The 15,685-nt window shown below is 41.0% G+C and overlaps 1 protein-coding gene and 1 pseudogene across 1 annotated transcript in view; one reads left to right on the top strand and one right to left on the bottom strand.

Annotated features, from left to right (window-relative positions):
• The first annotated feature begins 1,414 nt into the window (after positions 1 to 1,414).
• Positions 1,415 to 15,685, top strand: part of npy2rl (neuropeptide Y receptor Y2, like) — a 30,642-nt gene continuing 16,371 nt past the window's right edge. The window contains exons 1-2 of the mRNA XM_088015926.1: positions 1,415 to 1,713; positions 1,839 to 1,971. Of these exons, the coding sequence (XP_087872052.1) occupies positions 1,525 to 1,713; positions 1,839 to 1,971 (322 nt within the window). The 5' untranslated portion in view covers positions 1,415 to 1,524. The remainder of the gene's footprint in view (positions 1,714 to 1,838; positions 1,972 to 15,685) is intronic.
• On the bottom strand, positions 3,897 to 7,118 carry LOC148154370 (uncharacterized; annotated as a pseudogene).

Below are 15,685 nucleotides of genomic sequence, written 5' to 3'. Positions count from 1 at the left end.
TAAAGATGAAACCCATTTCTTTCGTTTCTTTTATTTCCAATGCACGTGAACAAAAAGCAGGTCAAGTCTACCTGTTCTGTTCTTAATCCGTTGACCTAGAAAGCAACATGGAATATCAGATTACCGCTCACACGACATCGTCAGATAATCTGGGAACTGGAAGTGTAGATGAGATGGAGAAGCTAACATTCACTCTAATTTAGGATTTCTCCTTTTCATCACTGAAATTAAACGTCCTGCTCTACTGACCGAGAGGAACAACCTGCTCATAATCTGATCAGATTAGTGATAATCCATAACCATCCGGCTAATTTGTAGCAAAGAGTTATTATACAGTAAAAAACATAGATTCTCCTTCCACTCACCTTTTTCACAATATTCACATTTTATGAGACACAAATTTAAATTTGTGTCTATTTAATTCTGTGTCTGATCAGTTTATATAATAAGAAATTTTCACATTCTGGAATGAGATATAAACAAAAATCTGAACTTTTTTATATGAAATTCAGATTCTTTTGAGCCGTACTTGTTTTAACATATTCCTCTCTCACCAATTACCGTGTTGAAACTTCGCCGGCATGAAGCAGTTATGAACAGTTATGCTAAAATTTGCTCTTTTGCATACTAAAAACCTACATTTATGTTCATCATACATGTTTTCAGTCTTTTTACCTGCAGATGTACATGGATTCATCCATGCAGGCAGATTAAAGCTAAAGGTTAGAGTTGCTGCTGGATTTAATCTAGCTGAATAATTTTAGAAGAAAATGCAAAAAATGATGTAAATTATTCATAAAAAGGAAGAAATTTTAAAAAATAAGAAGAAACACATTTTTCAGTTTATGTTTAAAGGAATTAAGAGGAATGAAGTTTTTAGAAAAGTTTTTCACGCTTCACTGAACTGGCTGCATGTTAATCTCATTGTTCACATCATGCAGATCAGATTATCAGTAAGATGAAGTTTGGAGTCGTTTGGCTGCTGAAGCTTTTTCAGAGAAGAATAGAGCTGCAAATGAATATAATGAATTTAAAAGCAGACTGGATGAAAGGACAAATTAATGTAATAAAAACGGAGTGCAGTAATGTTTTATTAGCGATCCTTGGTGTGAAGTGTGAACCGGTTGGTAATTTAGTGGCGTATTTAATCCAGGAAGAGGCTGCTGTCGCTCTCAGTCACCTGATTCGTCCGTCACTAGTTATGATCCACTTCAGGCCAGAATCATCTGCATGCAGGATGCTGTGTGCTTTGCCTCTTCAGATGCAATGAGCATCAGCGGCTGCTGAGTTTTTTTCATAACATGTCAATAGCCACAAATACAGCCGAGCTGAACAAATTTTCCCAAGTGGCTCTTGAAAACCCAGAGAGTATCCTTCATCAGTAATTACCCAGATCAGAGCCCGGGCTGTAAATAGAGCCGTTTACCCGTCATTCATCATCTTCTTCTCCTCCTCCTCCGTCCAGCCGGCACAGCGAGCTGCAGGAGTGAAATGGAGCTGCTGGCCGGACACGTTTGACCGGACATGGAGGCTTTCGGAGAAGTCAACGCCACGCAGGAGGAGCTCCACTTCCTGCCCCCGCCTGACAGCGACCCCAACAACCTCGGTTACCATGACTACCCCCCAAACATCGGCATCCTCCCTCCGGTTCTGCCAGCCGGATTCGAGGGGGTGAATTTTCCAGAAGACCCCATCCGACTGGTGGGCGTTCAGGTACGGGTTTCTGCTCCCAGAGCAGCCTCCATCTTTAATTGGAGCAAAGAAAAGGTTAAAGGTCACATTTCACTTCACATTAGCATGAATACGTCTGACAGCTGTTTGCTTTTGTTTGTTTGAAGGTGGTGTTGATCTTGGCCTACAGCACCATCATCGGGCTGGGGGTTCTGGGTAACTCGCTGGTCATCTACGTCATCTATCGCTTCAAGACGCTGCGGACCGTCACCAACTTCTTCATCGCTAATTTGGCCGTCGGTATGTTTAGACACACACACACACACACACACACACACACACACACACACAGCTCAGCGCTAAATTAGCTGCTTGTCAGTCATCGTTAAACACTTCCATGTGTTTTATTTCTATCTGGACGTAAACATGACAGAAATACATCAGAGGACCAGACAGGAAGTGCAGACAGCAGCTCAGTCGACGCTCCAATAACAGCAGAATGGAGATTTTATGACTGGGGCGAATCTTAACGTCTGTTTTTATTGGGTTTGACGTAACGGGTCATGACATCAACTGTGTTAGCGTCTCAGTTAATAGCTTGTTAAGGTCAAGTTTGGTTTAGAGGAATAATTTAGTTGTTTACGCAATGTTGGTGACGGCAGTCAAATTGGTCAATAGTCTGCATGAGGAAGCTAACAGCTAATAAACTTAAAAATGTGAACTACCAGTATGAGCGCTTGTATTTCTTATAAATAAGGGAAAATGGCTCAAAACTTTAACAAATCCAGAAGTTAGGCTCAATGTTGGATTAAGTTTATTGTTTTTAAGTAAAGGGGAGCTTACATTTAGTTTAAGTTTTGAAAGCCTTTAAAAACCAAAAGTTTCTGTTGAAGATCTGAAGTTTTTCTCCGATGATTTCTGTGTTTTCTCCCTCTAAACGGAAGAGTTGAATTAAATCCCGTCAGAAGTGGGTTTTCATGTTGCATGCCTGGGATTGAGTGTTGAATTTTCTGTTTGTGGAAACTCTTTCATTTCCTCCTGGGACAAAAGGTCCCCATGTTCATGAATTATATATGTATATATGTGTGATGAGATGGCTTTAGAGGAGACTGATGTAAGTGTGCGTAATGTGCTCTGAGCTAATCTGAAACATGTTGGACTTGATTAAGTCGTGGTTTGGTGACAGAAATCTAAATGAATGTTCGCTCTCTTGTGTTTGAAAGAATGAAACCTTTGAGCCGTTTGACGGATCTGCTGGTTTGAAATAAAACTGTCAGCAGCGATGAACCAGATTTCTGCTCCGATGGTGATGAAGGTATTAAAACAGATGAAGATGAGCTTTACTGCAGGCAAAGCTGCATGATGACACGATCTGACTTGTTTTAACCGAAAACACAAATGAGAGAGACGTGGAAAAAGATCTTTGACTTGAATTTGAAATTTTAAACTTTGATCAAACAAACCTGATTGCTTCTTTTTAATGAGCCACATTCATGTTTAATATGAACAAAAGAAAAATATGTAAGACAAAGATAAAAAGTGACTCACTGTGGGCTTTAAAATGGTAACCAGATGCATTTTATGAGGAAAATAAGTCATTTTACCAGCATTTTATCATGGATTAACATGAATATCTGCCTACATGCATCAGGACTCTAATGCTTATCCATATGATGACAGTTTATGACATTTGCCTTCCCTTAGGGATAAATAAAGTATTTCTGAATTTGAATTTTACCGTTTGTTGTTGCTAAAGCTTTTAATATACAGATTTCTGTTGGACTGTGTTTGAGGCTTCCTGGATGCGGCTCAGGGAACGGGAAGCCGTCGGTCCGCTGACTCCTGCTGCCAGGAGGACACAGAGTGGTCATTACCTCTAAAATACAGTCTTTGTGTTGATTATAATTGCAGTTCGTTTCTCGCTTTGAACTTCAAAGTCGGATCATAATGGCATCAGATCAAATGTGATTAAAGAAAAAATCGCCAAAGAAGTGAAGCGGGAGCTAACAAAAGGTGACAGAAATGTGCGTTAAATTGGTTTTCTGCCAAGAAACAGAACTCCGCCTCCGTCCGGACCCTTAAAGGTTAAACCAACAGAAAATGTTTTATACGGTAAATATGATTAAAAACAACCCCATTAGGGTGTAACAATACACCAGAGTGTTGGTTGGGTACTGATAGGTACTTTTCTCGAACCTACATAAAAAGACCACAGACAACGTATATGAATTTCATAGACAAGCTTTTGCAAAAGGAAAACTCTCCATCAACAACCTCATCAGCCGTTCACAGAGAGTTCTGATCTGCTTTCACGTGAGCTCCTTCTTTTATTGTCAAAGAAAAACAGTCACAGGGGGCAGTCAGGAAAACAACAGAGGTCGTAAAACATTTAACCTAAACAAACTAGCAACTCAGTTCCAGGTGTGATATCTGATCTACGGTCTGAGCCCAGTTCAGCTCTAGGTCAAACTGTCAACAAGGAGGGAGGATAAACAAGAGACAAAATACGACTGCTCACAGGCAGTTAGGAGGTATTCTGGTTGATAAGAATTAAAGTCTGGGAAACACAGAGTTAAGTGTCTCACATAAAGATAAACAGACAGTCGTAACCTCCAGGTCAGTTTATACACACATAAGCAAGAGAACACTTTAAACTAAAAATACTAATTAACATTAGACTGAATATGAACTAAAGTAATAATGATAATACCAAAAAATATCTAATATTCCCCCCTTTTTATCATTTTACTATGTGTGTAAACTTTATGCAAAAGCCAAGCATAGAAAATAAAAGAAAAGAAAAGAAAAGAACCAATAAATGCAAGGTTTTTTTTTTTTTTTTTTTTTTTCCTAAGCCAAACACAGAAAATACACAATGAATAAATGTAATATAATGAAATAAATGAAAATAAAAGAAACAGCAAAAATCAAATGCAGGTTTCTCATCACTACACCACTTGTTTCCACATTTTCGGTGCAGGAATCATTCAGCAAATGAATTAATCTGTTTATTGATTACAGAAATTCATCATTGTTCAGAAAATCGTCAGAAACTTGGAACAAGTCATCTTCAGTTGTCTCATAAGATGCTTTTGCCAGCTGATAGTTGATAACAGTTGTGTTAACTGTTTTAAACATCATATGTCGTAGACAAGGAATAATGCAACTTGTGAAAAGACAGAACAGAACTAAAACAATCAGAACAGGTGTCACGAGCTTTAACAGCAAGGACCACCATGGTCCAGATGTAAGCCATGAAAGCAAATCAAAAGAGGATGAGCCGCGTGTTCCGCTCTCCACATACTGTTTTAAATCTTCCAGCTCGTATAGAGCGTCAGAAATAGTTCCTCCAGTTCCTGTTTCATCTGGCACAAAAGTTCAGCACGTTGGGCCAATGATTTTGCAGACCCCTCCCTGAGGGGCAGTGAGAAAGTCCAGGACAACACGGTTTTGCATAACCATGTTTCTCAGTCCAGTCAGTTCTTTCATGGTGCCATTGGCCAGCTGGTATGTGATGTTGATTAGTCGCAGTAATCCGTACCTGTTTATCTCAACGTGGTCCCGAATCTCTCCTAGACCAACCCACGGAAACAGGCTTTGCATGAATTTTTCTCCGCCGTTCCAAATCCTGAATTCCCATGGAACTCCGGTATGTGTTGTGAGGCCTCCCCATCTTTTGACCTCTGACATAACTGTTCGTTTGGAGCGGGTGTGTAGATCATTCTGTGCTTTCCTGATGAACGCAATCGGGTTGATTAGAGGCACCACAGCACACAGTCCTCCCCAATTTTTCGGCAAGAACATGTACGCTTCATTCCCGCATATGAAGCACCAGTCTGCCAACATCCGTGAGCCATAATCTCCTGGCACTATGGCGCTGCACGGTGTTGTCACTTGTCTCCTCTTTGTCTTATGCGTGATGTTGAAACTCCTTTCCTGAAGCAGGTTGTCACAGTCTGGGTTATCCTTCCAGACTTTGCAGTGTGGAGTCGCCCTTTGACCCCTGCAGGCAATGTAGTTGATGTAATCCGGTGTCTGTCGCAGTAGGTGTATGAACAGTTCATAGATCCAAAAAGTCCTTTTGTGGCATCTCCTGTCCGAAGTAGAACAGAATAATCTTTTTTGCACCATTTGCATCCCATTGGCACGGGGACGCTGAGTCGTGGTTGTGTTCTCAGGCCATAGAGACACATCTGTTTGTCATCAGTGATGCTCTCTGGGTGCAGACCTGAGTTGTGTGTGGCGATTGGTAGCTGCACACACACACATAGCTGTTCACCTTGTTCTCCTCGTGAGCAGTCCTGTTCATCAGCTTCCACACAGATTGGTGCTGTCATGCGGGTGGAACTCAGGCTCGCTTCCTCCTCCAAACATCAGACATGCAGCAGTCACAACGCAGTAGAAGATCCATCTGGCATATGGAGTCTCCATTGCTGCTCGGCGTACAGAGATGTTAGAACCCCCAAACTAAAGGAGTGAGAATCTTAGCGTTTCTTCACCGGGTTTGAGACGAACTACACTAAAAAGTAGAACCCCTTTGCAGTCCGGCCTTCCTCTCTACTCCGAATTAGGGGTTCAACACTCTTTGCAGCTTGCAGTGACTGAGATGTATCCAGCTGGGTCTTTCAGCAATCTTTACAGCTGTTGGTGTGGTCATCAGCACCTGGAACGGTCCTTCCCACCGTGGACTCGCTCAGTTCTTTCGTTTGATGACCTTTATGTAGACCCAGTCGCCTTGCTCGATTGGAGCGGCCTCCTGTACAGGAAGAGAATCATAAGGCAGTAACTTTGCTCTGGACACTTCCTTCAGTTTAAGAGTCCTGATCATATAATCTGCTAATGTCTGATCTTCATCAGCTTTTTGTATTCTGGAGCAAACAGAGGCAATCTGTAAGCTCTCCCATGAATTATTTCAAAAGGTGTTAGACCATCAGCTGTCGGGGTGATTCTCATATAGAGCTTCACCAAATCTAAGCATTCTGGCCAGGGCCGGCCAGAATCTGCCATGCATTTTCTTAATCTACTTTTCACAGTACCATTTGTTCTTTCCACCAGACCTGCACTCTGTGGATGATAGGCACAGTGATTTTTCAATGTCATTCCCAAGTGTGTAGCTATGTTTTGTATCACTTGGTTTACAAAATGTGGTCCATTGTCACTATAGACAGTCTGTGGGATGCCATGTGTTGGGATAATAGTTTTACAAATAGCCTTAGCTACTGTCAAAGCATCTGCATGCTTTGCTGGAACTATTTCAACCCATTTAGAAAAAGCATCAATCATCACTAGACAATATTTATATGGCCCACTTTGTGAAAGTTCAATAAAATCCATATGCATGGTTTGAAACGGATAAGATGGTTTTGGGAACCTGCCTCGTTTTGGCCTTATGTTTCCCTGAGAATTGTATTTCACACAGACTGGACATGCAGTACAAAAATTTTTTAAGTAAGAATTTAGTAGTTATATAGTATTACCTCACCATTTTCCCGTTTCCCCCCTTTTTACACATGGCATTGCCCATGTGTCACAATCACTTAAGCTTCTAATAAAGTCTTTGGGAGGATTAGTAGTTAATGCAGGTCAACTCATAGGTTTATAGAAGATATTTTAGCAGACACGTATTTTAAGTGCAGGGTTATATTGTGGTTTTTCTTTGTTAAACTCTAAATTAAATTTTTCAATTAAATTCAACGAAATATTTCATAATATTTCAACACTGCAATATCAATTTTTTTCAACACGTAGAGATGTTTAATTTAGTTCCAAACTAGTAAATAAAACATTTGAAAATCATTATTAGCTTAGGATCTCTAATACATTTTTCTAATTGGTGTAATTTAGTTGCATAGCTCTATCAGTTTTTTTGTTTAACTTTTAATGATTATAATTTTTCTTCTTCATAGTTTCCCAACCTATGGCCCGTGGGCCCTAAGAGGATCACTGGTCCTTCTGTTAAGGACTGAGTTAACGGGTACAAAATGAACGATTGTATCTAACATTGTACCTAAAAACCTCTAAAATGTTCCTTTATGGGTAGATCATTCCTACATGCAAACAGGATTAGTGAGCACATTCTTTATCACAGCGGTGTGTGTGTAACTTATCTCGCATTTCTCCACTGTCTCACTTCTCGCTTCCCCCTCCTGCTGTTGGCATCGCTGCAGCTGGTCCTCCCCCCGCCTCTCCTCCAGCTCCCTGTCAGTCCAACTGGCTCTGGTGTTGGATAAGTTGTCCAGATCGTCCCTTAGTGAATGTCCAGGTTGTCCACCAATGAATTTAGTTCCAGTCCAAACGTCCAGCAGGACTCCATACAGTAGTTTGCTGCATGGCAGTTCCCAGATGTCCAAGAATCAGGATCAGCGGACATCTTAGTGCCTTCAGGTGGCAGAAATCATTGTTTTCTTTTTCGCTTCTTTATCAATTGTCATTGGCTGGTGATGAAGGAGGGACATCATCTGATCTGGCAGGACAGGTTTGAGTTGAGGTCGGAGGTCAGACTCACCGCAGCAAGGCTCAGACAGAGGAAAAAGAAAGAAGCAAATAAGAGTCCATTAGGGTTTGTTTGGCTTTCTGTGTCTTTTTTCTTTTTACAAACATTTTCCATATAACTTTTCTCTTGTGATCGTATAGTGTTTAGCCGCTTATTACCCAACTTTTTAAGAACTCATAAATCCTTTCTTTATTCAAACACATATAAACATGAAACATGTTAAAAGTTGTAGTCTCTTTTAACCTGTACAATATTAACCTTTAAAATGTAGAATGTAAGTTTATGTTAACTTCATCTGAGTCACATCTCACCAGAGAACAATGGATTTCTCTAAATTTGTCGATCTTAGTGCTGCAGACTGTGAGGTCAGCGGGCAGCCCTCCTCTCAAAAAGGCCTAAGAGAGTCAAGAGGCTGGATAATGTCCAGGTCGGTACCTTACTCTGACCTCTGACCCCTCCAGTTATACAGCCAAAGGATCATTTCACCAAGTCGGTGTTATAATCTGATTACGACACAATATATTAAACACTGTTCTCTGGGGAGAATTTTATTATTTTATTTTATTTTTCAGCTTCTCCTCCTTCAGGAAAGTCATAATTCCACTTTTAGCATACAAGGAAGTTGTTCCCATGTTTTTATTTCAGTGAGACGTCTCTCAACTGATTTTTCTTTGAAAGTGTAGGAACACTAAAAAACAAAACAAAACAAACAAACAAACAAACAAACAAAACAAACAAACACCAGTGTTTCCTAAAAGTAATTATTTCTGACTTGTGAGGCTTAAACCTAATTTTTAGTAACATTAAATATTATTTTGCATGCATTGGTTTTGTACAGGAATTCAATTTCTTTTATTTATTTATTTTTACTTAACGTGTAACAAGCTGCACATGTGTCCACCATTTCATCAATTTAGTCTGGTGGTTAGTCTTTTTGGGGTGTGGTAGAGTCTGATCATGCTGTGTATTTCTCCTGTTTGTGATCCCCTCACTCCACCATTCCTCTTGTTGCCCCATGCAGCATTCTTTGAAGGGCAGTTTCTTGACCAGTGGCCAGTATTGCCACAAGTCCAACAGACATCGTTGTCCTTTGGTTTATGACTTAGGGGTCGCTGCCTAAGGTGACCTCTTCTGCCTCTGTTTCTCCCCTGGCCTGTTGAGGAGCCGCGGAAAAAGACAGAGGTGTCTACTTCTCCAAAATCCTCCAGATGAAAAACTCTGATCCTGTTTTTTGATTTTTTGACTACTTTTTCTGCATGACGTGCCCACGTCATCAGCTGTGGGACTGAGGCAGCATCATATTCAATCAGGTGTTTTTTAATCCAGCCCTCAATTTCAGGGCGGAAACTAGACATTAAAGCGTTTTTTTTTTTTTTTTTAGTTGTTGTTGATATACGCTTTCAGGTCCTTCATCATAAGTGATCCCACTGTGAACTTTGAACTCCTTCTCAAATCGTAGACGAAAATCGTCCACGTCTTCTCCAAAATTCCAACAATTGTTTGTCATTGATCAATTTTTAGCTTCGAAAATTTTATTTATTTAAATTTAGTCCAGGTTCGTTGACTCCTAGGGAGTCCTATGAACTGGAAATCTTTTCAGTAGGCCAGCAATTAAAAATACCTTGTTGTGGTATTCTCCACTTCAACTCTTTTGAGTGGGAGAATCTCGCCTTTGCATCCACAAGAGGTTTGCTGCTTACAACCCTACTGTGTTATATGAGGTAAAATACTGAGCAGTATTTAAACCTCCAATCACTCTTTCACGCACACACACACATCAAAGCAGCAGACAAACCAGCAATGACAAGACAGCAAAATTCAAACATCCTATCTACATGAGGGTTTACCCTTATGGGGTTTCCTCAAAAAGAGAAAGGTTCTAGCAACACTTCTCCTCTCCTGAGTACAGATTTTTAGTTAAAACGCTGTTTAACAAGGATTCTTAAACCTCAGAGTTTTAGTCAAATCGCTGTTTAACAAGGATTCTCAAACCTCAGAGTTTTAGTTAAAACGCTGTTTAACAAGGATACTCAAACCCCAGAGTTTTAGTCAAAACGCTGTTTAACAAGGATACTCAAACCCCAGAGTTTTAGTCAAAACGCTGTTTAACAAGGATACTCAAACCTCTAAAATAGCCATTTTAATTCACCTACGTTTCTGTAGTTTTCGGGTTGTCCAGTCGGATCTCGTCACTCCGCCGTTGGCAGACAAAGTCGGACATGTGTCGCTGGCCCAGCGAAGAATTTTGCTTCCTGGGTCTTTCTTTCCAGGTCCTGTTGACTCTGGCCGTGCACGGATTCAGCGCGTCTTCCTCTGCCTGACAGCGGGCGGGGAGAGATCCCGGGTTTCAGCACCAAATGATAGGTACTTTTCTCGAACCTACATAAAAAGACCACAGACAACGTATATGAATTTCATAGACAAGCTTTTGCAAAAGGAAAACTCTCCATCAACAACCTCATCAGCCGTTCACAGAGAGTTCTGATCTGCTTTCACGTGAGCTCCTTCTTTTATTGTCAAAGAAAAACAGTCACAGGGGGCAGTCAGGAAAACAACAGAGGTCGTAAAACATTTAACCTAAACAAACTAGCAACTCAGTTCCAGGTGTGATATCTGATCTACGGTCTGAGCCCAGTTCAGCTCTAGGTCAAACTGTCAACAAGGAGGGAGGATAAACAAGAGACAAAATACGACTGCTCACAGGCAGTTAGGAGGTATTCTGGTTGATAAGAATTAAAGTCTGGGAAACACAGAGTTAAGTGTCTCACATAAAGATAAACAGACAGTCGTAACCTCCAGGTCAGTTTATACACACATAAGCAAGAGAACACTTTAAACTAAAAATACTAATTAACATTAGACTGAATATGAACTAAAGTAATAATGATAATACCAAAAAATATCTAATAGGTACATGGGTTTAGATTCAAATACGATGCAGGAAATTTCACGTAATTTGATCTGATTTTCAAATTTAAGAGGTAATACAGAGGCACAAAGTGTCATTGTTACCGAAGCTGGCTGCACACCGAGCGCTCAATCTGAGCAAATTACCAGAGAGCCGAGAGGAGGGAGAAACTGTTACAGAAAAAACTCACAATTAAGTGATGCTGATTTCATTTTCCAGGAGGGCTTGGTACTTTACCGCACTACCAAACGTAACAAACGCTGGTCCACTGACCGTCGTGCTGCGGTGGTGATTGGTCAGAAAACTGGCCTGACCAGAACGCCATGGAGAACATACGGAGATGAGAGAGCAATGCAGAAGGTTGTCATAAAGCAACCTGGGCCTTCATTACCATTCACCAGCCCTTAAAGGGATTCAGGATTAGTTCAACATGTTGGCCTAAATATGTTGTTTTCCTATCAACTAAAAAAAATATGTTTGTGATAATCCAAAACTCATAACTACTTCAAAAATGTATATATTTTGTTATATTTTCCACCCATGGAGGTGGCCAAAAAAAGTGATAATTTCCCACATGAAAGAAAAAGGAGCGCAGTGAGAAAACCGAACACAACTTCCAAAGGACCTACATTTGTGCCCTCAACATTTCTCTCCAGAAAACTTTCATTTGTACGAGCAAAACAGACAAAGGCTCTAAGAGGTTATAGTTACCTTAACGAGCTAAAAATAAATGCCGAGCTGACAGTTTTTATCCACAAAGCGCCTAAACCCCGCTGCCACCAGAGCGCTGGAAGCTCTTTAAATGCTAACGGAGCTCGGTGGCTGTAGCTTACCTTGTTATAATGTTTCTGATTAATCCATGAGACGGGCACTAAAATGACATGACAGAGTCAGAAGAGGCCAATAAACCAAGACGATGCTTGATATAAGTTATTCGGGTCTCAGAGGCAATAATTAGTTTCAGTCTCATCGTTCACAAGCAAGTAGTTTTCACAGAGCCACTGTTTGTATGTGTGATACATTTAATCAAGAAGAACAGCTTTAAATACTCAGTTTTCCTAAAATTTGAGAAGAGCTGAATGTCATCAGCATAGAGCATTATTTGGTCAAAGGGGAAAATGCACCAAAGACTGAACCCTGTGGTCAGGTTGTTATTTCTCCTCTTTGTCATTTTGTTCCTTTGCTTCCTGAGTCAGCTGATGCCTCCTTCCCTCTTTTGTAATTACTAATAAATGCTGCTTTTAGTTGCTCCACAGTTTTAGAATAGTTAATATTGTGTTTAGAAGAGTAATTACCTAGTCAGTAATTGTAATTTGTTGTGTAACTATTACATTTTGAACAAAGTGCCTTCAGATTCAAAGTGATCAGCCTGCACTGCCTACAACTCTGAATCCGTGAAAGGGCAGAGGAGTGAAGTCACCACTGAGTCTTCAGGCTGAAAATCTTTAAATATTCAGAAACGCCACCAGAACCTCAGAGCTGCAAACACTTTCCCAGTCATCTGCTGCGGCACATGGAGGGCGATCTCACCTCCACTTTATTTATCTGAGTGTGAACAGGAGTGATTCGCACATCCCACACCTCTACATCTGATGCTCGCATGTAACCGCCTAATCAACCCAATTTAAAGTCTCTATAAAGACCCACATATTTTGGTGACACTAGAGTCTGACTCATCTCAAGACAATCCACAAGTGTTTCTGAACAATAAACATGACGGCAATTTATAAAATTAGATTTTGAAGTTGAAACTAATTGATTAAAACCTGCCAAACTAAATCCCAGTACTTAGTAATTAGCGCCTAAACAATAAAAATTGTAAGACGAAGCATAAATTTGCACCAGGAGTTTGACGATGTAGCACAGATAATGAGTTGTAATGAGGTGCAGAGTAATGCTTTGGTATGTGAGCTTTTAATCAGGAAGATTAATTATTCTTTGCTAACGATGTGATTAGAAATAAGAAAAACTGCAGGAGGCAAGTCAGAAAACCCCGACCTCCAGCAGAGCAGGAAGGAACAGCAAAAAGTTTCTAAATGTTGTTTAAACTTAAAACATTCGTTCCACGTCTCCGTGCAACAGAAAGATCAACTAAGATCGTTTCAACTGTGGCTGAGCAACCAGCAGAAATCAGGATGATCTTTTCACCAAACTGGAGGAAAACAAAAGGAAAGGAGGCGAGCGGATTGCTGCGTCCCGACCCGCTCTGCAGCCGGCCGGCCGGCTCCATCTGTCGCACCGAGCTAACGAAACAAGAAATCACATGGAGTCGTCATTGTTTTCCACAAGTAGGAGTTTATCTGTGTGTGTGTGTGTGAAATGAACGACATATTTTCATGGCCTCCAGTGTGTGTTGTTCTGAGACATGTTAAGAAAATGAGATGCAAAGCAAACCTCACTGCTGGCTGTAATTAATGATATCAGAGACTATTTACGGTAAATCTTATGCCTTTTTGAAGGTTCTTAAAGTTTGGAACCATGATTTGAATATTCAGATTTCATTATTTTCTTTTCTCCATGCCGTGTCCAAAGTGCTGCTGAAACATTGGGTGCATTTTGTGGTGGGTTGTGTTTTGGTCCCGCTCTTTGTTCACTCTGATGTTTTTAGGTAGAATAGTGAACACACTCCAAACCTGAATGGTCTCAGGATGCTTTCAGCGCAGCACTCACCGTTTCTTCTCATTATCAGGATTTCTTAAGATGCTTCATCTCAGAAAATAAACTCCCTCAGTTCTCTGTGCCGCCTCCTCAAGGACAGTCTGTTTTTCTGTAAGGAAAGTGTTTTCCTCTGTTATCCCTGCTGTCCCTGCAGAAACTCTTTGACCTGCTGACCTTTTTATCAAGCTCTTCACTGGTGGCTCCAATCCTTCAGCTGAATTCACTTTGTGTTGGTAATTCAGTTACTGGTTGGTTGGGATTTTCTGGCTTGCAGCAGTTTTCTTGCCTTTTTGATGCAAAGTGACATTGACAGTCTGTTTTCTTGAAGGAAAACAGACTGTCTACGGTCGACACAGGAATGATTTCAGGAACCGGCGCCGTTGAAAGTTACCTTTCTGATTCATGTGAAATGAACTGCTGGCTTCAACACGGATCTAAAGATAAGATCTCTGGGATGATGCCAGCAGGCCACTTTGGTTTCGGTTCCCGGTTAGTTTTCACTGCTTTTCATTTGCCTTTTGTCTGATCGGATGCCACAGGGGATATATTCTCCCTCGGTCCTCCTTCCAGTGGCATTTACCTGGAAAACCCAGAAGGAAAAGTAATCGGGACGGATCCGGAGTTTGAACGACCTCGGCTGGGTTTCAACGAGGGCCAGTTGAGTTGGCGCGCTCATTAAAACACAAGATCTTACCAAGTATGTTTTGTTTAGTTTCTAGTGCAAATATCTTAGAAATAAGGATTTATGAAAGGAAACATGTTTCCATGTTGTAAGTGCAGAAAAAGATCATCTTCAATTCATTGGGCTTGTTTCCTTTACCATCCAAAAAACAGTTTTAAAGACAAAAATGAAAGTTTTTCTTCTAGTAACACCAATTTGAAAGAGATACATGCACAATGTGCCAAATCTGGGCATTTAGTTGAATTTATTGACAATAAGACTCAACTGGGTGCAACATTAGCTCTTCATGACCAAAGGATCATCGCTGAAGATCAAACCGAAGGAAGCCATAATCTGGTCTCCTTTGACTGTCATCAGTTTTCTGTATTAGAGGATGTGGATGGTGCAGTTGGTTCGTTCCTGAGGTGTTGGAGTTTTTCTCTCCCCTCAGTGATTCACAGGTCAGATTAAGGTTGGTCAGCGAAGAAAACATGCCTCTGTAAATGACCAGCTGGTGTGAAAAATGTCTTCACCGTATCAAATGTTTTTGTCATCCTCGTCTGTGTGCCAGCCGGACGTCATGCAGAAGAAGCTCCTGCAGCGGCGGTGGATTCACAGCTTCTGCCTGAAGGACCCGGTTGTTTCCCGCCTTCACTTTGTTCACGTTTCCTCCTGCGCTTTGTCTGATTCATGTGGCATTTCTTCACCGATGTCTAATTTCACCCCCATCCCCAACCTGCATGTGTTGACAGAAGGTGTTTGAGTCGGTTCATCCCAGGGTCAAAGCCAGACTCGGGATTATTCCACGTCCAAGTTGTCAAATTAAGAAACTCTTTTTGTTTATTGAGCGTTTTATTCAAAATCCATTTTAACCAAAAACAACTCAGCAATGCAATGACCCATTTACAGTTTGGGTTTAATCCGTCTCTGCACAGACTGCATGAAAGCTGCAAGGCAAGATTCACTAAAGAGGAACTTAATCCATGTCCTGTGATATGTCAGCATATTCTGGAGGATTCTGGCTTTTACAAAACGCCTCAGGACTCAGATTGTGACCATCTGAGGACAAAAGCTGATGTTTTTGGAAGGTGTGCAGATCGCTGTAGGTCCTCTGTAGGGCGACATGCCTGTGCTGCCTGACTTCCTGCAGCGTTCTCAGCCGCCGGTGGTCTGCTGCTTCAGATTTGACCCCCAGTTATGGGTTGATGGCGAAGGTCAGGGCTGTCAAACTCATTTTCATTTTGGGCCATATCAACAATCCGAATGTTCTTAAAGGGCCGGTGTGCCAGAATAT

Source organism: Poecilia mexicana, unplaced genomic scaffold (assembly GCF_051168715.1).
Source record: "Poecilia mexicana isolate PSO_F unplaced genomic scaffold, ASM5116871v1 scaffold_18, whole genome shotgun sequence".
In the NCBI taxonomy this organism is placed as follows: domain Eukaryota; kingdom Metazoa; phylum Chordata; class Actinopteri; order Cyprinodontiformes; family Poeciliidae; genus Poecilia; species Poecilia mexicana.
This window is presented reverse-complemented; position numbering and strand designations above follow the sequence as displayed.